Here is a 24,423-nt window from a genome sequence, read left to right on the forward strand (position 1 = left end):
AGGGGGCAAGTAAACTGTGCGGTCAAGAGTGCTGTGTAGATTGGAAACATTGGCACCGCCTAAACTAAACAGCTTTATTTTTTAACCGGGCGGTTCACTCACGTGCTTGCTGCCATAAGGAAACGTAAAGTTCTTTCTTTGGATGAGAAAGCAAACGTTTTGGACGCCATCCTGAAGAAACTGCCGAGATCACGAGCACTCGGGAAGTGCTCGACACAGTGGACGTACTGAGGAGGTACACGGCGTCGCATGGGCAGCAAGATGCCGTGCAAGCGCTCGAACGCCGTATGATGCCGCCGACGCCGCTGCTACTGTCGGACAAGGCGCAAGCAAAACTCGCGGACTACTTTGCCCCTAAATAAATGTCATTTTCGGTGAGTTTTCATACCCGTAAAATGTTTCGGAATTTTTTTTTTTTTTTTTTTGCATGCTAAAGCCAAATTTCGATTTAGCGAAATTTCAATGTAACGAAGTAAATTGCGAATTTTACCGACTTCGTTACATCGAGGTTCAACTGTATAATGGTTGTGGTCGGCTGTGTTGCTGTGCAGCATTGCGTCCCGAATGGGGACGCTTCACAAATGTTAGTTTGCGGAATCTGAGCAAGCATTTATTTACTCTTCATTTTTGTCACAAGCGTTCTTAGATGTCACAAACAGCTTTTGCAGTTCTTATTGCTGGGGATGTTCGTTGACGTTGTGGTTCGCAACATCAGCAAACGTTGGAGAAGCTTCATGTCACTTCACGATGGGCCCTTGCGTGCTTGCAGAGGGAAGAGACTGGCCGAGGACTGGCCAACGGGGAGCTCCCCGGGGACTGGAAGAGCCTAGCCGAGCCGGCGTCCAGCCGGTCGGCCGCCCTGGGCTGGGTCAGCGACTACGCCCTGCTCAAGAGTGGTGAGCAGACGCCCGGGGAAGCAAAGTGGTTCATCAGGCTGTTCCTTTCTTGCCGTAGAATACTGTGCATCTGCCCATTCCTCATTAAGCACCCATATCCAGATTTCTAAGATATTGAAAAAATATGCACAGTACATTTATACGTAAAATTGACGACCGGACAAGCGCCCATCCCCCATTTTTTTGCGATTATCTCTAAATTTTGAGTTGGCGCTTCCCCGATATTTTACGGTAGTTTAACAAATTGAAAAACGGTGAATTTTTCGAAGAAATGTGATTTTGCGTTGTTTTAGTGCTCTATTATCTTTGAACCTTCCTCTTTTACGTGTAAAAAAATCAAGACAGGCTGAATGAACCACTGGGTGTAAAAGTGAGAGGTGAGATAGGCTTTATCCCAACTGAAGCGTTGCACGAGTCAGTTTTCTACCATTTTTTAGTAGCCATTGTAAATTGAAGCCTACCCTGACCAGAGCCTTCTTTCTGAAAAAGAGGCTCTGTGTTTCTTTTCTGCCCTATCTATTCTTGTTACAAAAGGTAATAGTAAGTAATATTTTACGGTATCAAAAAGAAACCCTCAGTCATTATCAAAGATGAATTCATTTAGCGATGCAATCACTTTTTTATTTTCATGCGATGTGCAAGCAGATGTTGACATCTGCTCCAAAAGCACTGCTCCAAACCACTATTTCGCCCGCTACAGAACCTGCTGCAGAAAGTCAAATGTCGCCTCCATATCTCTGCATAACTATGAGCCACTCTGTAGTGAGTTCATTATTGTTTGCAAGCTCTCTAGGCTCCTGAAGTGCATTACTGCACCGATCCACAGACGGGAGGTGGTTTCTCAGTCATCTGTTGAGGGTAAAAAGTTTGAAAATCACCGTTCTAAGGCCTGCTTCAAAAGGAGCAATTTTCCCAGCAATTTCGGGGTTGCTTGCGAGCTGTTCTATATTATTGCCTAGATCAGGAATGGCCAAACTGCGGCTCGCAATTCCTCCTCCCCCCTCCCCCCCCCCCCCCCCCCCCCCTCCCGGTCACACGAGAACTTCCACAAAAAGATAAATGGAACGCGTTTTCGATCGAAAGACTGGTTGTAGTTTTGCAGACTTGTGCTGCCTTGCGTACAGGTGGACTGCTTTTGACTCGGATAGATTGAAAGTAGTTCGGGTTTCGTTTAATGTTGTGGAAAAAAAGTTTGCTCCCCCCCCCCTCTTCCCCCCACTCTTGGAAGTTTCGTGGTTTTGTTTGCGGCTCTTAGGCCAGGTCAGCTTGGCCGCCCCTGGCCTAGATCCTTACGCTGCCACAAGAACTGCCAGAATGGAGTCTGGCTCGAGACAGCCAAGCGACTCAAACAACTCGGAGACATTCGAAGCAGCAGCAGCCAATCGGGGATTGGCTGCTATTGTAATTTTTAAGGGGCCTACGTTAAAACTTTCGCAGTTTGCCACAATTCAAGGACCTCTTCAGCGCCTTGTGTTTTGGTGTGTGCTCAAGTGGTGTTTCCCTGTAAAGGGGGAGATCAGTTAGTACAGCACTCTCAATTCCATTTAAAGCTATAAATATGCGTTATTGACGCGTAACTGCGGGCCTCAACAGTGGGACAAACTGAAAAACAATGTTAAGGATGACGATTGCAAAATTTAGTAATTTGAGTTTTCACGGTTTCCGCGCGTGGACGTTGGGAAATAGGGGGGAAGGGGGCGTCTCAATGTTGCGTTGCCACATTGAGACGCCGGGAAATATTGCCATGTCCAAAAAGGGCCTTAGCGTAGCTTGCTCGATGGCTCTAGAAAAATGCGAAAGGTGGTTGGAAGGTGTTAGGCCGGAGCCGCCGGTTGCGATCGGCAGTCACTAGAATAGCTATGTTCAGGATATTGGCGCTCTTTTCCCTTATTTCTTAACTTCATCGGGACGGTCTTTCGTCTGTTCGTGCGACTACGATGCCTGCGACGCTTTTGCACGTAGCGGGTTGAGAGCCGAGAGGCCACTTTTTTACGTCGCGGTGAACGCACCGATCGGAAACGCTTTCCAGGGACTGCGGTAGGAAGGAGCGTGACAATGGCGGGTCATGTTGTTCCGTGCAGCGAAAGTGGACGAGAAGCAGAAGCTGCTGAACCGCAGCCTGGAGCTGAAGGCCGAGCGCATGCAGCTGGAAGAGAAGAAGCAGCAGCTCTCCGAGATCATCGCCGTAAGTCGGACTTTATATTGAGAGACGGGCGGGTGACCCTCGAAAGCTCGCCACGAGCTTCGCCGTCCGCACTTGACAACTTGGGCTTCCGTCGCATTGGCGTAGTGTTTGGGGCTGTTTTCAAGTTAGCCACCGTGGAACAAACATGCGCAAACGGCTTGTCGAAATTTTCTTTCTGCGCATGTTTGTCGTTTGTTTTCTTCTCGCGGTGGCGACGATGCAAAGAGAGATACAATGGCCCTTTCGCCTCCTGGCTTAGTCGGCTGGAAGACGTACACCTCCGGCCCGGCTAACTCGTATGCTGCACATGGATGAAATTTTTTTTAGGTTATTGTTGTTTATACGCCTCGCAGGTGGGCTCATTTTTGTCTTCTGCGCATGAGAAAGGAAGTAGCGGTGACGTCAGAACGTCGAGCCCTGATTGGCTGATCGCGACCCCCTATCTTAGCGTCGTCTGCTTCTTTGCAACGTCGTCTGCTCGCGTCGTCGTCTGCGTCTGTCTTGCCTTTCCTGCGACTTTTGGAAGTCGAGCGAGCTCGACTTCGCCTTTTAGAGAGGGCAGACGAAATAACTCGAGCAGTACGTTGTTTTTGTCTAACAACTAGCAGACGCACATCAAGGAGGGAAATCAAAGGACTCGCTGGTGAGGTGTCCCGAGGCGCCGAGGTTTGTTTGCTAAAAACCGTCAGTGAGCGTGTTAGTGTCTGCAAGTTCCCTCCTAAATACTTTTTCCCTCCTTTCGTGTGCGGTGAGACTCCTCACTCTTTAACGGCGTCGGCGGGTTGGCGCAGTGAATGTCGTCTACTTTACATCTGCTAGTCAAAGCTATGGCTGCTTTACCTTTCCTGCATCTGTCGGAGATTCACCGCTTTTTCACCGGCGAGAGTCACCGTTGCCTCGGAAAACAAGGAGATGACAAGAGGAAGAGATAGACCTCTTAATTTAAAATTGAGGTCAGCGATCAAAGTATAAGACGGGAAGGATTCACAAGGGTCGCGCGGGCATATTCTATTCAGCACGCCAGCCGGTCGTGGGCAGACGGTCGCCGAGTTGGAGTGCCTGCTAGGCCTATCTGCCGAGCTCGCTTGTGGTCGGTGGAATCGTGGCCGTTGGAGCTTTTCCCGGCTGTTTGTGGATCCAGCGTCCTTGTTCGTCGTGGTCTGTTTCAAGTACTTTTTACTTTTTTCTTGCTGCTTGAAGTCGGGACGCATGTGAAGCGCACATAGAAAAATAAGCGTGGGTTGGTCGTCGCGACTGCAACGCTTTCGGCCATGCTGATTTCATCGTAAGAAGTGCGTAAGACAGCTTCGGAGCTGTCGTAGGATTTCGTCATAACCTGTGCAAAACTTACGAAAATTTAGTTTCGTGAATACGAGTTTGTTCTTAAGTTTTGTCTTAGGCATATTTTTTGCATAAGATTGTTTTGTGAACCTTGCCTCTGGCCTCTGCATTTTTGAAAGTCGCAGGAAAGGTAAGATGGACGCAGACGACGTTGCAAAGGAGCAGGCGACGCTCAGATAAGGGGTCGCGATGAGCCAATCAGGGCTCAGCGTTCTGACGTCACCGCTATTCCCTGCGCAGGAAGCAGATGAACTTGCCCTCCGCATATGCTGGGCCGCTCGTTTACTCACTTCAATGCAAGGCACTCCCGTCTGATTAAGAAGGCGATGGACGCCGGTCCGGCAGCCGTGATTCCACAAGCTTCGCTCATTGCTCCGGGGCCCTAGGCTGGACGCTTGGCGAGAATATCGGCGAGATTTCTGACCGCCGGGATTGGCCAGCGCCCCGCTTGACATTGGCACTGGCCTCTTCAGGTGTAAAGAAATGTTTTTGGTAGACATGGCTGGCTGACTGTACTCTGTTGTCGTGTGTGGCCCCTTTATTTTCCGTTTTTGTGCAGGCACCGAAATTGATGTGCGTCGTTGTTGTTTGTCCAGCATGGGGCAGAATCTGGTTTTATAGCGAGTTCGTTTCACACGCACTGGCACCGTTCGAGTTCTCTCCCAGAATGCATCGCACTCTCAGAGTGTTGCACGGAAAACTGGACTCAAACGAACTCGCCAAATGCACCGAGTGCAGAATACTGATGCTGCCGCCATCTATGTTGTAGAAAAGGTACCGACTTCAAACCGAAACTAGCGCCTTTCTGATCGGAGTGATGCGTGGGAATGCGAGAATGCAGTCGCTACCAACGTTTATTTACAAACGTTGGTCGCTGCAACCTGTAGTTTATAGTTGCGATGACTTCAAGCAGCTCGGCTGCCGTAGAGATAGTTACAGACGGCGTAAATTTCCGCAACCAGCTGTCTACAAAGCAGCTGGTTCCGATCTTTCAATTCCTATAACCGTTTACACTGAAGAAAACTGATGATGCTGTCCGAGCACAAGCATGATTCGCTTGAGCATGGTATTATGCGTGAACCACTGAAAGGGTGCGGCTTAAAACTAGCCTGTTGGAATATCCAGCAAAACTGGGACTTTCGATTTAGATCGTCATTATAGGTGGATCAGATGATCCACCTATAATGCCTCAGTGAGGGCGTCGAGAACGAGAGCATTCTCGAACAAAATACGACGGGGCAAGTTAGCTGACGTAGGTAAATGTTAAACATGATGATGTTGCCCAATCATCGGGGAAAGTTACCATCTTTAGCTTTCTCTGATGCTTATTGGGCAGTCAGAGGTTTCTGCTGAGAGAGTTTTGTCGACAAATGTTAAATTTTTCACCCGCACACGGATGGTGATAGATATCTCGGGGGCCGCTTTTACGTTTGTTCTGAGCATTCCTTTACACATTGGTATATTTCAGCGTCGGTGCGGCAACAGAGCGATTTAAAACCTGCAAATAAATCACGGGTTGTCAATTGCTTCCTTCAGGAAATAGCAGACGCTCACAATTCAAGCTCGCGTTTGATTTCGTGGCCCGTGGGACGCGATTTCTATCAGAAAATCTACTTTTTTTTCCGTTCGGTTCCGCGACACGTCGTAGCAGACGAACCCTCGTCGTCTGCTCCCGCTCCTCGCCGGCCCCGCCGGAGCGAGGCATGACGGGATTGCATTTTGGCGCACTCCCGATTTTCTCGGTGCAGCGAGTGCATGCACGCGTGGGGTGTCAGCGCTGAAACGAACTCGGAGAGTGGAACCACTCGTGGAGTGCCGGCCGAAACGAACCCGTTCCACGCTGCGAGTGGGCACGCGTGGGCACGAGTGCCGTGAAACGAACTCGCTATTAGTTCCGTGGTTTTTGTTTTGGTATCAGGGTGTCGAACCGAAATGTTTTTCGTTCCGGTTTTCCTTCCGGTTCTGGGAAAACGGTTCAGCTCTGGTTCAACTCCGGAGTGTTGTCTCACATCTTCCACTTTAAATTCATGCAGTCAAAGTGGTGCTTAATAGCTTCATTTGCATGTCGTAGGTTTCTTAACAAAGTGTGACACATCTTCTTATGCAGGTGTGTAAAATTGCCCTAGAGAGCTGAAAGCTTGCACAATACACCTACATCTTGTGTTAAACCTCCCCTGCAAATTTCATTCCAATAACTTGAGTAGTTCAGAAGTTAAATCTCTAGCCAGTGTTGCTGTCGTTTTGCTTGCTGTGGACGCAAGCAACAGAAATGCCTGAAGCAGTGATGGCCTGTAGCTGAGCCGGTTGGTTATCCATGCTTACTGATTACCAGCTGAACGTTAGGAAAGCGACGAAGAGAGAGTGTGTTTCTTTCTCTCTTCGTCGCTTTCCTAACGTTCAGCTGGTAATCAGTAAGCATGCCTGAAGCAGCCTTAACCGGTCATTTATAGATGCTTTACACACGCGCCAAATTACAGCCGCCATTGCTGACCCTCTCTTGTCTTACCGAGATGCCGAGCAACTGAAACGGTAGTTGACGATCCTCTACAAAGGCCGATGCTTTAGAAAAGGACACAGTTGAATCTAATGTGGCAAGAACCTGGCCTGCTATGGTAATGATGAAGTGAAATAAACGAAATAAGAGGAAACAAAAACTGAAGGTCAGTTATGGCGGCGTCCATGCACAGCTGCTGCAAAGCGTCTATACAATAATGGGGAGCTTCAGATCTCGAGAGAATTTGGCAGAAGTCGCCGTAGAAGCAGGCGGTGCGGGCCATGTCATTTCTCCACTCGGATAGTCCCAGTAAAACGCCCCGATTATTCCAAAATTTGCTCTAAAAACTTCAGATAATAAAAAAAATTGCAATCCATGTATTTATTTGGGTTTGCTCGTTATTTTTCCGTTGATGTGCAGCAAGACACAGTAGCAGCACTCTGCCCGTAACCTTGAACAGGGGTCGCCATGTTTGGGGCTACGGAAGATGGTTGGCACAACAGATGACAGGCAAATCTGAGTGAGGTCTATTGAAACTCCAGGATGCCACGAATCTTGTTTGAAGTATCGGAAGTTTGAATTATCATAAAAATAATTAAGTATGGTGCGAGATAAAACTATGATTTTTTTTATGATTTGTTATATGGATGCCACATGCAAAGCAGATTCGATGATTTCCTTTAATCGTATACATTAGGTATGCTGCAGATGAAGCATCGGTGAAATGTATGAGATAAGTTTATTCATCCCTCAAAAATGTTGTCTATAGGGGACTGTTTAGGCAACAAATGACACCTCGAAAGAAAAATAAGTTTGTTCGTCCAGCAAAAAAGCTGTGTATTGTGATCTGTTTGCCCCATTGAAGGAGCTTCTTTCCGAGCACCGGTGCACTGCGGAGAAGCAACACCCGCAGAAAGAAGCATGCTCCACGCGGTGATGTGATTGCTGCGCCAAACTGCGCCAAGGGGCTACCCCTGCTACATCCTGCTACATTTTGCCAAAATATGGGTAATCTGCGCCAAAGGACCTATTTCGGTCGCCTTTCAAAACCGAAACTAAACTGAGAACCGTATTTGAGCACGTGTGAGCTAGGTGGCGCAAGCGGCCGCCCGACACAAAGTACCGTGCATCCATCCGGTCTTGCATGGTTTTTGCCGCCGTCTCGCGTTTCGCGCCTCGTCGTCTCGGGAATCTCGTCTCGCGTCTTTTTTAAACTTTTTCAACAATAGACACGGGCGTGTGCGGATGCTCCGACGCTAGTGTGCCGGGTGTCAGACATGCTGTTGTAAAACAAAACCACGTTTTTGCGCGACGAGAGTTGCTTTGTGAGCTGAAACATTGGCCGCGCGACGTCGGATGTTGCCGTCTTGACGTCGCTGCAGATATGGTGCTTTCTAAACTTGTTTATCGACATTCCTGTCATTGTTTAAATCATACCCTACTACAAAAATCCCTCTTTAAAGGGATACTACAACGAAATTTCGGCACTTATCTCTTGGTCTATTCGTGTTCAAGGGAGCACTATCACATCAGACACATCAATCTCTTGTTGAAAAAGGCACAAAAAGGAATTTTAAAATGAATTAAACGATTAGCAAAGAGCACCTGGTGGATGTCGCTAACTCCTCGTTTGTAATGCCTGTCTAGGAACTTTGACAGCTAGTGACGGAGGTTGTCTCGTCTCCGGCCACCACGAGAGAAGAGGGGAAAGAGGAGCTCCCCTGCCCCCGACAATATCCTTTGTGTGTCCCAGAAGTCGCTATTGTCCCCCTACAAGATTATAGAAGACTAACCCGTCACTCAAAATTCGTACAAAAGCAGCCGCTTTGGTGGCTGGGACGACTACGACATCTTCTCGACATCAGCCTCGCCAAAGCTTTGCTCGTTACGAGACGAACTACGTCACGATTGTGGCGAATGTCACATGCTCTCAGCTGGCTGCTCTCCGAGCGCTTACCAGAGTGGGCCGTTTATAACCAAAAATACAGAGATCAGGCTCAAAATACAAACATGCAATTATCATTTACGGATATTGTGGATCATATTCCACCTATTTCTGAACACGACGGGTGTTTTTCAAATTTCGTTGAAGTGTCCCTTCAACGAAATTTTTTTCATTGAAGGGACACTGAAGGAACACCAGTCACACAACGAAATTTTTCAAATTTTGTTGCGTGACTGGGAGATGCCCGATGAATGTGCGAAGTTTATCGTAATGTATAACGCTGCAGTAAGGATACTTCCGTGGACCGAAAGAGCGTGCTTTGCGCATACGCTTCAACTGGCAATTAATGACGCGAGATCCCGTTCGCCGGCCATTGATTGGCTGTGCAAGAAAGTGAGGCATATTGTGGGACATTACAAACACAGTTCATCAGCTCAAAAAAGGCTTGAGGAGTGCCAAAAGAAGATGGGAGAGGACACACAACGTCTGGTGCAAGACATGGAGACGAGATGGAATAGCCAGTATATTTTTATCTCGCCTTCTGGAACTCAAAGAAGAAGTCACTGTGGAGCTTGCTACCACGGACTGGGACATCGGTAGACTTCGTTAATCAGAGTTGAAAGATGCTTCTGAATATGTACAAAACATTGAAGCCATTGTTTGATGCCACTGTTATTGCCAGTGGTGAGAAGTATCCGTCTTTGTCCTTCCAAGTTCCTGTGATTTTTGGTATGCTCCAATGTCTAGGTAACTGTTCTGGGGCATCATAATTTCCCGCAGAACTGATAAGATCCATCAAGGCAATGTTCACTCTGTATAAGGAGGAAAAGGAAGCATGCCTTGCTATGTTCTTGGACACACGCTTGAAGTCCACTATTTGTAAAGCTGAAAAGGAAAAATTATTATGGCTAAAAGCTCTGGGGTTGCAAGAGCTAGAATAATGTGGTGCTACTGAAGCAACCCACCGCAAGCTGAAACACAGCCAAAAGTGCAAGGCACAACGCCGTCAGCAATGTTTCGCAATCATTTGACCACGTAGCCAAAAGTGCAATAAAAAGCAAAGTGAATTCAGCTTCAGAATGGGAAGTTGTAGCATATGCGGAGGAGTCGCTGCTAAAGAGAGAGAGAGAGAGAGAGAGTGATCCGTGTGAGTAGTGGCGAACTGTCGGGTGCTTAAGATATCCGAGTCTGGCGAAGCTTTGCACCAAATACCTGGTAATACCTGCCACTTCAGTGCCGAGTGAGAGGGTTTTTTTTTGTGGCTGGAGGTGCAGTTTTCACTCGAAGGGAGCGGCTCCTACCTGGCCATCTGCAGCAGTTGATTTTTCTGCGTGACAAGTTGTAACCTTCCCTACAACTATAATTTTCTTTTTTGTGCTTTTATTGTCCCAGTGCCAGTGAGGCACTGTTTACACCAGTGTCTCACTGGTGTTAACGAGAATAAAAACACAAAAACGAAAATTCTATTATAGGGAAGGTTACAAGTTGTCATGCAGAAAAATCAACTGCAGTTCCGACATATGGAAATAAAAACGCTGTGAATAAATGCACCTGCCTTCGACTATTCGGTATTCAATTGATATTCGAAGCTAACTATTCGTATTCGATTTGTATTCAAAAATATTAATTATTTGTACACCCCTAATAAATACATTAAAAGCTTAGTGGAACAACCAAAATCTTGAAATTTGTACGAATTAACAGGAAGTATAAAGTATCCGAGTTTGAATTATTGCGAGCCTACTGCATCAGTGCATCGACTATCTTATGATTTGATCTAAATAAACTGCGAAGCAGCCACAATGCTATTCTTTAGTGTCATAAGTAATTTCTTGTTTACTTTTGAATGCATTTGCACACACAAAGTTCATGAAAGTATATGTTTATCGCCTAGTTACGTGCTTAGGGAAAATTACCAGTCAGGGAGTGAAGAGGCAATTTCGATACCCAACAAACTGAATCACCCTTTTTAAGAAAATGAGTTCATTCTGTTTTTCTTTTTTAACCCCTTAAGTGCCTTGGACAAGCTGAGCTCGTTGGCCACTTTCTGGCTAAAAATGCTGTGGACGAGCACAGCTCATCCAGTGGTTTTTTCGGTTGCCCTCAATTCCACGGCTAGGCTCGTCCGAGTAGTTTTGCGGTGCTGATCATAGATGGCAGCACTCATATTATTTGGCAAATATTTTTCTCGCCTCCGCTGATTTTTGCGTAAAAAACTTTTCAAATTTAATGTGTAATACTAGAGGAGTAACAATTCAAAATAAAAAAAATCTGGCACTTTTAGGGTACTTTTTGATAAAAAAAAATTTGGCACTTAAGGGGTTAATGTGCTATGCTCACCTTTTTTTTTGTGGATTTACTACGTCTATTTGTTTTTCAACAGTCGTGCCATCTCAGTGAAGAAGGCCAGGAAGGTGAATTAGAAGTCTAAAGGCAATGCTGTTTGAAAACAATACTTTCTTAATTCTCATTCTTGATAGTTAAGGGCTGACCCTGATCTTTAACATTTTTCTGTAATTTCTGATCTGATATATAATACATCTTCACCTCCACTTTTAACCCCTTAACTGCCAAATATTTTTTTCCAAAAGTAACCTAAAAGTGCCATATTTTTTTTTTATTTTGAATTGTTATTCCTCTAGTATTACACATAAAATTTGAAAAGTTTATTACGCAAAAATCAGCGGAGGCGAAAAAAATATTTCCCTACTAAAACGAGTGCTGCCATCTATGATCAGCGCTGCAAAACTACTCGGACGAGCCTAGCTCGTCCTTTGAATTGAGGGCTACCGAAAAAACCACTGGGCGAGCTGAGCTCGTCCACGGCATTTTTAGCCAGAAAGTGGCCGACAAGCTCAGCTCATCCAAGGCACTTAAGGGGTTAAGCTCTTTTGCTAAGCACAAACATAAGCCAATTTTTTCTATAATTGTTTTCAAGAAAACGTGAACCGTATCACAAATGTTTCTGCCCAAATTTTTTACAATGCCCCCCTAAAAAATTATGGCATAAGGTATATCAGCATGTTCTACACACAGCAGAGTGCAACAAAACCATTGTTTTAGCTGTAGCATCATTCTAGAAAAAGTTACCATGAGTTGAAAATTTTTTTTATAATGATTAGAAATATATTATTTATGTCTTTCCCAATTAGAAAATTTTGTAGTTAACATTTTTCAGAAATAGTAGGTTGTAGAACTCTGATTTATGAGCTACTAATCCCTGAAAAAAGTATTTGGGTACAAGTACTAGATCCAAAGATACCGTGGGCTAAACTTTGTGTCGTAACAAAAAATTTATTTGTAGAAAACGGAAAAAGCTTTTCAAAACATGCTTATAAGCAGCCTGAATAGGAATCTTTGAATCGCTGTAAATTATATAAATGTGCACTTCCCGAGTGCAGTACTTGCAATGTATGCTGTTTGTGAGTTTTACATAAAAAATATTGTTTTAAAAACTTTTCCTTTTTTTTTTTAAATTTTGTGTTAAGTAACGTGAAGATATTTGTTTAAGCTTCAGTTGGAAAGAATTCAAGATGGCCCGTTAATTTAACATTGTAACTACCAAAACCTTTACCTCAGCATATTGTTTTCAAAGACGCTTAGGGGCCTCTAGAGGGTGCTTCCCGGACTACTTTGTCACCTTTGTAAGGGGTTAAAGTTAGTTTCCAGTCTGTTTTATGTTGCTATGAGTCAAGAGGTATAAAACATGCATGTTGTCATAAAGCAGCATGCTGTAGGGGGGCTGATGGCCACGCCAAAAGAATTTGTGTCTTCTTTTGTTGCAGCCTTCAAGACACAAGTATGTCTGATATAGATAATTTTTATTCTTGCAGAACCAGCAGAAGCGACGAGTAGAGCTTCAACAGATAGTACAAAATGTGCAAGGTGCTCTTGAGAAGTTTGAGCACGTTGTCTCGCTGCTGAAGGACACCTCTTGATGCGGCCAGCCGTAGACAGACCTGCCCCATCCTCCATCGAGTGTTGTCCTCACAATCCAATACCTTGCCATCTACCAGACGTGCATCTCTTCACAAGATCTGTTGCCGGAAAGTCGCTGCCTGCCAAACCGTGTCCCATCCGCTAAGTGCCGTCTACAGTCAGCATCCTCCTGCATTTGCCGTCTGCAGTAGTCGTCTGCAGAGGCCGTGTGTGATGACCGTCTCTAATGGCCATTTGTCGTGGTCATTTTCATTGTGCATCTGCGGTCTACCATGGCCTGCTGTTATGGTCATCTGCATTCTGCAATTGCTGTCTGCAGAGGTCATCTGGAGCTGCCATGTCTGACGATTGTCTGTAAATGGCGTGTATCATGGTCATCTGCACTTTACAACTCCTGTCTGCCATGGCAACCTGTTATGGTCATCTCCATACCGCAATTGCTGTCTGCAGATTTTATCTGGAGTGGCTGTGTCTGGTAACTGTAATGGTTATGTGTCATGGTCATCTGCACTTTACAGCTCTTTTCTAGCATGGCCATTGGCCATGCTAGAAAAGAGCTGGTATTGGTCATTGGCAATCACTTGCCATCTGCAGTAGTCATTTGCAGTGGTCGCTGCATCTGCCTTCCGCAATGGCTGTCTGCTGCCACTGTTTGCCATCTGCAAATGATCACTACAACTCCTTGTGCAGTGATCACTTGCATAGTTTGTAGCAGCCTCCATCTGCAAAGACCATGTGCATATGTTGCCTCTGTTGTCCATCTCCAATGATTGTCTGAAACTCTGCGACCACCATTGTGCCCATTCCACCTGAAATGGGACGACCGAGCACACATGTGACTGTCGGCTGTTTTCTTGTCTGCGGATGCGGGTCTTACTTGACGTCACATGTCACAGAAGCCATGACATTTTGTGTATGAGAAAGCATTTCTTGTGGTACTGGAGCTGTTATTTCTGGGAATGTGTGCGTTCTAGTCAACTTCCTTTGTTGAGTTCTGGCACTGGCATTTTGAAACATTGCTTTCAGAGGTTAGTGGCTGGGGAAAATGGAATTATGTGAACCTTAATGACTTCAGCAGTTGCTGAGTGCAGAAAGTAATCATAATTCATTCAGACTTTAAAAGTGTAACTCCAAAGAATCCGGCATTTTTAAATTAATGCGTGAGCAAGGACTCTTTGTTTGCACTGGGCTGGCGTTAGAATCCCTTGCCTTGAGAGTTGGTTTACTAAGCTTCCAGCTTGGGCGCAAGGTGATGAATGTTCTTGTGATCTTTGTACTGTTGATGAATACATCTATGATCTTTTTAAAACCAGAAACTTGCCAATTTGTGTTGTTCTTGTTTTTAATATAAGTTTTTATCTGGCTCTCACAGTATGATATGGCCCAGCTAAGAAGGGCTTTGCTTGGTGAAGCTCTGGATGTGTGTACTTAACCTAGATTTGTTCTAACTTATTTAGGTTCAGGCAGTGGCAATTCCTTGCATAGTTTTGAGGTTGGCCACAACGCAAGGCTCCTAGATCCCTCCCGAAACAGAAGGTAGTGAAGCAAATTTGGACAACTTAGTTTGCGTGCATGAACATCTAACCAATTAGTATAAGCTTGTTTGCACCAGTGTCCCAAGTCACCCTAATCTTGCTTTTATTTGTGTGTGCATCCTTTAAGAGAGGACTGTAGGAACCTTCATTTATCAGGGTGTGCATACCTGTTGTTATGTTTTGATATTAATTGAGTTGTCACAAAAAATGCTCACGAAAGGTGGCATAAAAGATATACTGTGCTTTTCTTTTTTTTTTAATTTTGTGTTTTGTGCCCATTGCTTTTTCAGGTCATACTTTATTTGCCCTTGTGTTGCCCTCCCTGCTATAAGTTTGAGCAGTTTTCCCACCCTTTACATATCGGCCCCTTTGAGTTGCTAAAGGCGAGAATGTGTGCCAACAGAACCGACCATAATAGGTAGTGTGTGGAGGTCATAAGGCAACTAAGAAAGTCTCTGAACTACTGTCAACTTCCAAACAGCAGATCTTGCTTGATAGGCATTCGCAGTCACAATTGGTAAACTTCCATTATTTGATAACTGATGAAACTCTAGTATGTGTGCTCATTGCCCGGAAACTTAGCGGCATTTCATTGCGATCACTTGATTGTTGCGCGGAAAGGAGCTCTCAGAGTCAAAGCAGGGTTTCCAGTGGGTGACGCGTGCCAAATGCGGGACCACGTTTTTTTGGAAGTGAACTGGGATGTTAGTACTAATTGCATTTCTCGAGAGTTTGGTGGTTTGGTGGTGCCAGCTAGAGGCAGTGGGCAGCAGGCAGTTCTGTGGGGTGCATGGACAAATGCAGTGTCTCGAAGGGGTCAATACAAAGCTGCTTTGCCTTTGTCGATCGGCAGTTGATGTGCAAATGTTGCATTTAAGTGGACGAGAGCCGTCGGCGTTACTTGGTTGTTGCGTTGTAGAGCCTGCTGATGTGGAGCTGTGCACCAGTGCCAATTTCTTTTACCTACAGCTTTAAAAGCAGGAAGATGAGTTTTTTGTTTGCTTTTGCCGTACTGGCATTGTTTTTTGCATTACCTAAGTTCTGAAAATGAGGAGGGCAGTCAAAAGAAAAACGGGAATCTAGACACCGACTGTCGAGTTACAAGAAAAACATTAATGACTCTTAAAATATTTAGCTGCATTTTTTTTTTTTTGCCCTTTCACGTTGACTATTAAGAAAATTTGCAGAAGACTGGAGTGAACATTTTTTTTTAACCTCATTGTCGAGCAGAAATGGGAAGCATTTCTGACGGAACCTCCGATTTTTGTGGATTACTCCGATCAACTGAAACTCTCGCCGTGTAGACTAAATCCAACGTCTCAATAGGCCCAACTACGTTATGACCGGTTTGGACTCCTCATGGGGGATCGCTAGGCAAACGAGGTCCACACAACGCGTCGCGGTGGAAAGTAGCGTCGTAACCCAGTCGGTCACTGAAATGCAGATGGCCGAAGCGGCCTCAACCTTTTAACCGTTTGGGACAGGCCCAGCTCGTGGACGCGGAGCCATCCTCAAACTGTTTGGGACGAACGCAGTTTGTCCGCTTTTCCTGTTTCACGCGCTCAACTGTTTTGGACGAACCAGGCTTGCACAATAGTTTGCAGCTCTGCCAACAGATGGTAGCGCCGAATTTTTAAAAACTTTTTGTCCCATTTCGTTTGCGGCTATAAACATGATTTTGAAGGCAACCATTCGCGTTTTGAAGAGAGCAGTGATCTGGTTGAAGGTCAGGAATTCCCACCGTCGGTCTGCTCCCACATCGTACACCGATGGTATGATCTGCCTTGAGCACGTCTGAGGGACGTGTTGTACGGCCGTCGGAAACATGCCTTAAACTGCGTCTGTAGAGTCTTTTGTGCGAGCAGCCCTCGATGGCTGCTTCTGACCCGTTGCTCTCTTCAGAATTCCCAGAATCGCTCATTATTGCTCAAAGACGAAGGGAAGAACAACACTTTTGGGGACAAAGGGACGACGGACACTTCTCCTTTCAACTCTCAACAATGCAAATATGGCGAATCTCCTAGTGTAGTATTCTTGAACTCACCCCCCCCCAGAATCGTTAGAAAGGAAGAAAAAGAAAGCGAGCGAAGGGAACAAAAGAAGCTTCCATTTATGAGATCGGAGGCTCGTCGAGGCCGGTCATCCGGCGGACCTTCCGAAAGCCACGTTGTAGAGATTCTCTCTTGGCCGTCAGCGGCAACACACTACAACTAGAAACGATAAGTGGGATCGCTTTGTCGCCGTCTTGTACACTCGTAATTCGACGCGTCGGCTAAAAGCCACTGCTTCATGGTATAGCGTCGATGTGGTGGTTCAATCGGAGCTCGTACAAAAGCTTGAAGGGGCACTGGCACGCCAAAGGTCATATTTTTGTTTCTTTGTCTAAAACGATGGGGGCACTTTGTGAGCAGCACGTGGAAGTTCCAAAAGCTTCGACAGACTATTTTCATTCACCCCATTGTCATTCACTCCTGCACGTGCAGTGGCTGTGTTCCGAGTTTTGACCAAACAAGAATTTCGGGAGGGCGCAATAACGGGTTTTGCAAAGAAATTCTAGAATCCTTCAGCGTGAACTCGGGTAATAATAATACTTTGGCGCCTTCGATCATTTTAACTAAGAGTGAGATAGAATTTCACACTCCGGAGTTGGCATAATTGCATTTCATCTTCCATCTAGCAATGCAATTTTTCTGTCACCCTTTTTCTGTCCCAGTTTGTCCTGTGTTTACCATATTGCTCCCTTCATGCGCTCTCTTTTTCTTCATCTTTTATGGTTCTGGGCAGGGGTGGGCTCAAAAATATTCTGCTAAGAAATGCACCGTATTTGTGTTGTTGCAAGTTGAAAGAAGAAGTGCCCGTCGTCCTTTTGTCCTAAGTGTGTTATTCTTTCTGTGGTCTTTGTCCAAAAACCAACTCGCTCCCCAGTTTATATTATACACTCGTTGCCCTTTCTTTGAGCACCTCCGCACAGCAATTTAGGCAGCACCCATGGCGCTTTACACGACAGCTGCTGGTAGCTTCCCGGTTTTCCTATCCAACTCTACATTCCGGAACCAAGACCCAGCGATGCAGCGAGACCGTAACCTTGTACTGCCGTGCCTCTCGCCGCGAAGCCGTAGCTCTAGTGCCCCCGGAACATTGAGCATCTCGTGTGTTTGTGAAGCATGCACACGCCCTATTCTTGTCAGATTCTTGTCAGACGCTTGACGCGGCTTTCCGTGTAGGCATTCGGGAGGCATTGTTTTTTGTTGCGTCCCTTCGGCCGACAGAGACTTCTGTTTGCGAAGCTTTGCTCGCTCTACTGACTTGCTCACTTTATAACAACCAGTATTTATAGTAGTTTCTTTCTTTGTGTGCGTTTTGTGTGGAATTCTAATGCCTATATTGTTGCCCTTTGAGTGATTATGTCAGCTCGGGGCAAGATGGAGGGGTGTCTCAATGGCCGGCACACAATGAACGGTGCAGAGTGGCAGCTGGAACACTTGTTTTAGAGATGCCTTTAATGAGGCAGTAACAAGATTGTTCTATGTGGCAGGTGTCTCATTGCTGGACTATTGTTGCGCAGAGCTCTAGGAGTAACTTGCCCGATGGAACGAATTTTGCTGCTTCGAATGGAATTGTACAACGTTCTTCGGTTTCTTTTTGTAACCGTGGCCAACTTGCAGTGTTGCCGAGAGAATAGTGAGGACTTTCACTGAGAAAAGGAACCTGTTAGATCTCTATTGCTAGACTACGCATAAAGCCCACTGGTTTCTATCCAACATAGGGTTCTATTTCTCGTCTTTTTCATTACAGACTCAAAACCGATTTTGTAGTTTTTCGATGGATCGAGCCGAAGTTGCGCTGGTGTCCGTCACGTGAGGGGCCTCAACGGCTTGCTCTAACCCTCCGCTCTTGCAGAAGGACCACCCAATCCGACGTTAGTTTTTGCGCAACCTGTAGCTTACTTCAAAGGCTGGTTCGGACGCTGATGACCGTTTACAACTGACTGCATTACAACCTCTCGCGATGAGTTGCGGCGAGACGACACACTGGCGCCATTTATGAGGTGGCCTTGGAACTCTATTCCACTTGAGGGAAGGTTTTGCATATATTTGCGAAACTAAATGGAACATACTATATATGAGAAAGGGGTGTTTCTAACATTGCAAAGGTTTTTGAAGCCAATGCAGAGCGAAAGTTTGTCTGCTTCTTTTGCAGGGTTTCTGTTGATGACGAAATGCGAAGCTCTGATTGGCTCTGATTGAAGGATAGTGGGTAGACCTCGAGGCAGCTTGCTTTGAGGTCAACCCACACTCCTTCAATCAGAGCCAATCAAAGCTCGGCGTTCTGACGTCACTGCAACCCCTGCGAAAGAAGTAGACAAACTTTCGCTCTGCATAGAGAAAGAATTATGCCCGTAAAAGTAGGAAATATATGGATATGATAAGCACAGGCTAAACAAAACAGCTGTGGTTTTGGTGATTGTTGGGGGCATGTCTCCACACTTCTGGCTTCACCTCTGGTGGCATTGTGTTGGCTCCAGAAGCTTCCCACCTCCGTGGTTTCATGGCTACCCAGTAGGTGGCGCCAGGGTCTTGTCGTGAGAGATCGCAACAGGTCGTAGTGCATTCGCAACTGTGTGGGCGAGCCTAAGGTCCGGCCTTCCGCCCTCAACATATCGTTCATTGTTCGATGCAACCCTGTTCGGAACGAAAGTTGTGTGGATGGTTCAGGGTCTACAAGACGCGATGCAGTGTGTGATTGCAGAGGGACTATTTTTTTCTATGTGCGATCATTGTGGTCATGTACGCTGAGTGTCCGTTTTCCCTGTACATATGAGAGAAAGGGTAACATTTCACTAGTCGCGGGTGAAGCCTGTCCGAAAGAAGTAAATTATTGAGTCTGGGGGTGTAATATTTTGGGAAGGTGGAACGTGTGAGTGTGGAAATATGTCGTCATTTTGCTGCGCAGGTTCAGGACTTTTTTGTCTTCGCAAGTCGAACGCGACCTGTCGTCCTTGTTTGTTATTTTATTCCGACAACCTCAGTTCAGGAATTTTTTCACCATTGTCAGTCAATGGTGAGGAGTTGTTTTGTTTTGTGATGCTATTCAGTTTTAACGATGTATCATATCGGAACGTGTTTTCTGCCAAACTTGTTTTACGAGCTGTAGAGACTCGTTTGCATATGCTTAACCCCTCTTGTTACCTTGTACATACACCACTTGTGTGATTCATTGTAGATAATTTTTTTAAACTTATAGAAAATTAAATTAATATTACTGCGAGTCTCACCGAAGAGCTTGTCTTGTTTCTTGGTGCAGCATGGTCTGCCAAATCATGCAGGTGTTCTCCAGGTAGGTGTCTTTCCTATGAAAATATTTTGGAAAACTCGTGGTACCACTAGAAGTCAGCCTATCGTAGCAAGAACACTCTCTCTTTTCTTTCTCAACTCTTGAAAGGCTGTGATTAAATATTTTCTAGAATGATTTTAAAGTTGTGTTCATTAATTTAAAATACATAGATGGCCAACCTACTCTTACTTATTTTATATGTACCATGGTTAAATAGGCTGGATCATTTCACTCGAGCAGTGACTATTTCGACGTCTACCGTTAAAATATCTAAAAAATTATTTTGACGTCCGTGGCAATATTCAAAATTGTTTTGTAAGTGGACGTCGAATTAGTCTGGCAATAGCTATAGTTGGTGGCAGGTCAAGAACGAAGTGGAAGCTCCTCCCATCCCTTTCCACTTTAGTAGAGCAATGCTGGAGAGGAGGCGACCTCCCCTCCATCGTTCGCTCCGCGGAAGTGGGAAGAGCTTCCAGTTCCTGTTTTTCCTTTTGTTTTTTCTATTAACAGTCATGGGGTTAACGTGTGCAGCCACGAGTACTATCGAAAATTAATAACGACAAAAGTGCTTTTACATTTCGGAAAAACCCCGAGACTGGGACAATAATTGTCCCAGTCTCGGGTTTTTTTTTTCGAAATGTTTAACCACCACCAGCTCGTTTGTGTCCTTGACTTTTGATCAAAAGTGCTTTTACTTGCCCTAAACAACAAAAACAAAAACAGTTTTTTTTGGCAAAAAAAAGGGGGGGGGGGGTATGTTTATAGCTTAAAATTTGCAAATATTTTAAGCGATTTTGTGATAAGATCAGATACAAAAAAAAAGTTTCTAAATATATTGTTTTGTTTATCTGGCTTTTAGGTCTTTAACGATTTAAGTTTAATCTCCATTTTCAGAAGTCGTCTGCTTTCGTTTGGTCGGACGCTTCGAGCTGTCCGTTTTGCTACCGTCTCGGTCCCGCAATATTCCTAACACGCCGCAGTTCCTAGTCCCGTGTCGCTGAATAAAATTTCAACACCCGAGAAGTCAAAAGGGTAAGTAGTTCCCGCATTCCTACGCAATTGAACCGCATCTCGAAGCGATTTCGATAGCTAGGCTGCTGTTTGAGCGATGCCCTCGCCGAGCTCGAAAAAGCCGATTCGTAGACAGAGCGAGGGAAACGGAAAAGACACAAGCGAAGAACACAGTCGTGCTTATCATGCACTAATAGAGCCTTTCTCAAATTAGCCGATGATAATCGCTCCAACCTAGACATGATCCCAACATTCCTTAACGGACTTGATGCAATTGCGCAAACGGGCTGGTCTACAATGAACGTGACAAAAGCCCCGAGACCGCAGATTAAAAAAAAAAAAAAAAAAAAAGACTCATACTCTGATAGGTGTGAAACATAGCTGTATTTGACACATTTCAGTGTTCGTGTCGTGTTTTATCCACAGTCTCGGGGATTTCGTCATGTTCAACATTCCTTACTTTCAGCAGCCGGTCAGTATCAACCAAGCAAGTTTTAAAAAGTGCCGTCGTCTGCTACATCTAAACAGTGTTCGTAGCATGTCACCGACGAGGGCAGCTAAGCCAACTATAGTTCGAAACAACCTGAACAGAACAAATAATTCTTCGAAACAGAAAAATTTGATTCATTCGTTAGTAATGATACAGTTGCCTAGAGAGGGGTAGTTGGTTCACTCGGCCGCGAAATCGGTCTGGACTAGAGCACTATATAGCTCCTACGGAGCAGAGTAGCGCAATCCTTTGAACTCCGTGTTTTGCCGACAACATGGCCGACAGAGCGGCTCGGCGCGAGTCACGTGGTACTCAGGGTTCCAGGAGGCGGCCCGCCCTATGGGAGAATACATGGAGATCGATACAACACGGCTGATTAAAAAATGAACGGCGAGTTCACACTTTTCAAAACTAGCCTGTCGTGAAGTTAGTAAAGCACTAAACACTTTATCAAAGTTTTAATAATATCGGATGCGTGTGCAAATTTTGAGAAGGCAATTTCCAAGGCAATGGCGTTTGAAGCAGACGATTTTTGCTCGCAGCGGAGATGGGCTTTTCGGGTTGGCCAGAGCGGGTCACGTGAATGGTGTGACGTCGCCGTGTCGTCTGCTGCATGATGCCGCTCAAGCAATTTTTTAAAAAAAGTCAGGTCCTTTCGGGGCACAAAACTTAGCGCAAATTATTCTAAAATGTTCCATTATTATGTCAAAAATGATTGCCATTCCGTACATTCCCACATTACTGAAGAAACAACGATTTTCTCACGTTCTCCATGCATTTCTGACCGCAGTTGGAACCTCCGGGCGTTCACCGCTAGTCGCCGAGAGGCGGCGTTCTAGATTGCGCTACTCTGCTCCGAAGGAGCTATATAGTGCTCTAGTCTGGACCAGGGAACCCGCAAACGTGGGAAAAAAAAAAAAAAAAAAAAAAAAAAAAAGGAGCAGGATAGTGGTGGATGGTGTGTTTACCCCGGCCAAAAAAGTGGTCCCTCCATTTGCGCCTGATGACGTCATAGAAGTGTCATGCAGTCGCCGGTCGCGACCCTGGCGGCGTCCCAACAGTTGTGGTAGACATTTCAGACGCCTGTTCTGCTGCAGGTCGCTCTCCACTGTGACAGTTCACGGAAACTATAGCAGCCGGAAGTTGGGACGTCGTGACGACAGCGACACTCGCGTTCGCTCGTGCTTTTTGCCAGCATTTCTACGGCCAACCGCCAGAATCGCGACAGGCAAGAACATGACCTCCGGCTTCTGTGACCTCATTTGTTGCCACTTGGGGACCACTTTTGATGTATGGGCGGGTAGGACGCTAAACACACCAGTTGGAGACGCGATCCAGTTGCCCTCAAAAGTCTCGCTCCACTGGCCGTGAACCGCCAGCTTGTCGCGGTCGCTCCGAGTTCGCGGCCTTTCATTTAACGCAGCGGGGGGGTTTGTTGACTAGAAAACGCGAGTTGATACGATCCAAGCAAGATATAGGGGGAAAAAAGACGTGCCAAAGCTTTAGTCCCGCTGGCTAATTCCCTTCAAGGTTCGCCACACCGCTAAGACAGAAAATAGTCACGCAAAGACCCAACAAATGAAGACCCCCCCCCCCCCCCCCCCAGCTAACATATATTCCTACTTTTGACGATCCCTCGCAATATCCTTTCTTTTTTGGCTCGAAAAGCTTTTGTCAATGTTATAAACGAGCCTTTCTATGGGTATTACGCACATTTGACCTCGGAAATCCCGCAAAACCTTCGCTTTTGTGAAATGCAGTTCTAGGGTCACCGCATAGATGGCGCCACAATGTCAGTGTGTTCCCTCATTCTAGAAACATTTAAGAAGTTGTAAGAGATCTCGTCTCTCTCAGTCGTACTCGGTCGCAAGAGTGTGAACCCGAAGTCAGGGCAAGGAAGAGAAAGAGATAAGCTTACACTTCTCTACCCATTAATACCAACGATCCTATGACAAGGGAGGCCGCCCCTCACCCCCAAACAAAGTCGACCCCCGCCCCTCCCCCCCTCTCGGTGGGCAATTTGAGGTGGGTGGACCCCCCGGTGCATATGAAAGAATGGGTGAATAGTATCCTTACAAATTTTCCGCCCCCCCCCCCCCCCAAAAAAAAAAAAAAAAAAAAAAAAAACGGAGTTTTTGGCTTGTTTTTGACATAAATACACGGTTCAATATGTTTGGCAAGGCACTTTCCGCAACACAGACGTGTCTGTTCTGACCTACCAAAAGATCGGGTATCTTTTCTTCATGATTATTCAGACAGATTGAGTGATCCGATGGATTCGTTTCTCCAGGAAATCGACGACACCGATATTACATCGGTGTCGTCGTTGAAAAGGAAACTGAAGGACAGGTCCTTGTCCACGTGCTCCAAACAGATAAACTTAAAATAAACTCCTCTACCCATTAATACCAAGTTAACGATCCTTGTCTCCCGTTAGCGGTCCCCAAGAGTACAAAAAATACCTTAAAAATAATTAATTGCTGTTCTAAAATGTTTTGAAAAAAAAAAAAAGACAAGGAGGAAAGGAAGACATTTTGATAGCATAACGGGAAGTATGTAGGATTTTGGGCGACGATGAAATAACTTAACTTGGAAAGGGATACAGGTCGTCTTTCACAGCGAAGATTTTGTAAAAAAAGTTCAAGGCCACGCTCAGTGTTTTCTATCCCAGTGGTAATTGATGAAAATCGCTCATTACAAAAAGTGTTTTTTTTTTACGATAACAAAAAAAAAAAAAAAGACATTGAGGTAGTAAAAAAAAAAAAAAAAAAACCTTTGGTGTGTTGTCTTGTTCTTGCAGTTCTTATTTGTAATTGCCTTGGGGTATGTTTCTGTGGAAAGGAATCCTGTCCTCTTCGAATTTTCTAGAAGCTACTCGAAACTGGTCTTTCTCCCCTTCATAAAATCGCGTGCACCTTGGTGTATTTCGGCAAAAAGGAAGTCTATTATTATATGGACGGTAACATATTATAAACCATTTCCTAAATTACCCAAGGGCCGGAAGCGTGCGCGTGCTAGCGCTTGCAAAATAACTTTTCAAAGCAAAAAAAAAAAAAAAAAAGCACTCCGCACGCGCGTTTTTTACCGCCTTATTTTGGTTATTTACGTGCTTCAAATCTTTTTATGCAGATAAGGAGAACGCGCGCGTGTACTCACATTACCAGCATTCTGCTCGACATGGGTAGGTTGGCAAAAGGTATACATCATTCCAATATTTACAAGTGCTCAGCCCAGCGTCCGATCTTCCCCTCCC

The 24,423-nt window shown here is 45.4% G+C and overlaps 1 protein-coding gene across 1 annotated transcript in view; it reads left to right on the forward strand.

The window, feature by feature from the left end:
• LOC8026460 (PHD finger protein 21A) overlaps positions 1 to 19,603 on the forward strand; it is a 50,302-nt gene extending 30,699 nt beyond the window's left edge. The window contains exons 9-11 of the mRNA XM_029974599.4: positions 770 to 896; positions 2,978 to 3,081; positions 12,695 to 19,603. Coding sequence (XP_029830459.2) covers positions 770 to 896; positions 2,978 to 3,081; positions 12,695 to 12,799 — 336 coding nt within the window. The 3' untranslated portion in view covers positions 12,800 to 19,603. The remainder of the gene's footprint in view (positions 1 to 769; positions 897 to 2,977; positions 3,082 to 12,694) is intronic.
• The last annotated feature ends 4,820 nt before the right edge of the window (positions 19,604 to 24,423 follow it).

The sequence above is a fragment of the Ixodes scapularis genome, unplaced genomic scaffold (genome assembly GCF_016920785.2).
Source record: "Ixodes scapularis isolate PalLabHiFi unplaced genomic scaffold, ASM1692078v2 PGA_scaffold7__128_contigs__length_106722199, whole genome shotgun sequence".
NCBI lineage: Eukaryota > Metazoa > Arthropoda > Arachnida > Ixodida > Ixodidae > Ixodes > Ixodes scapularis.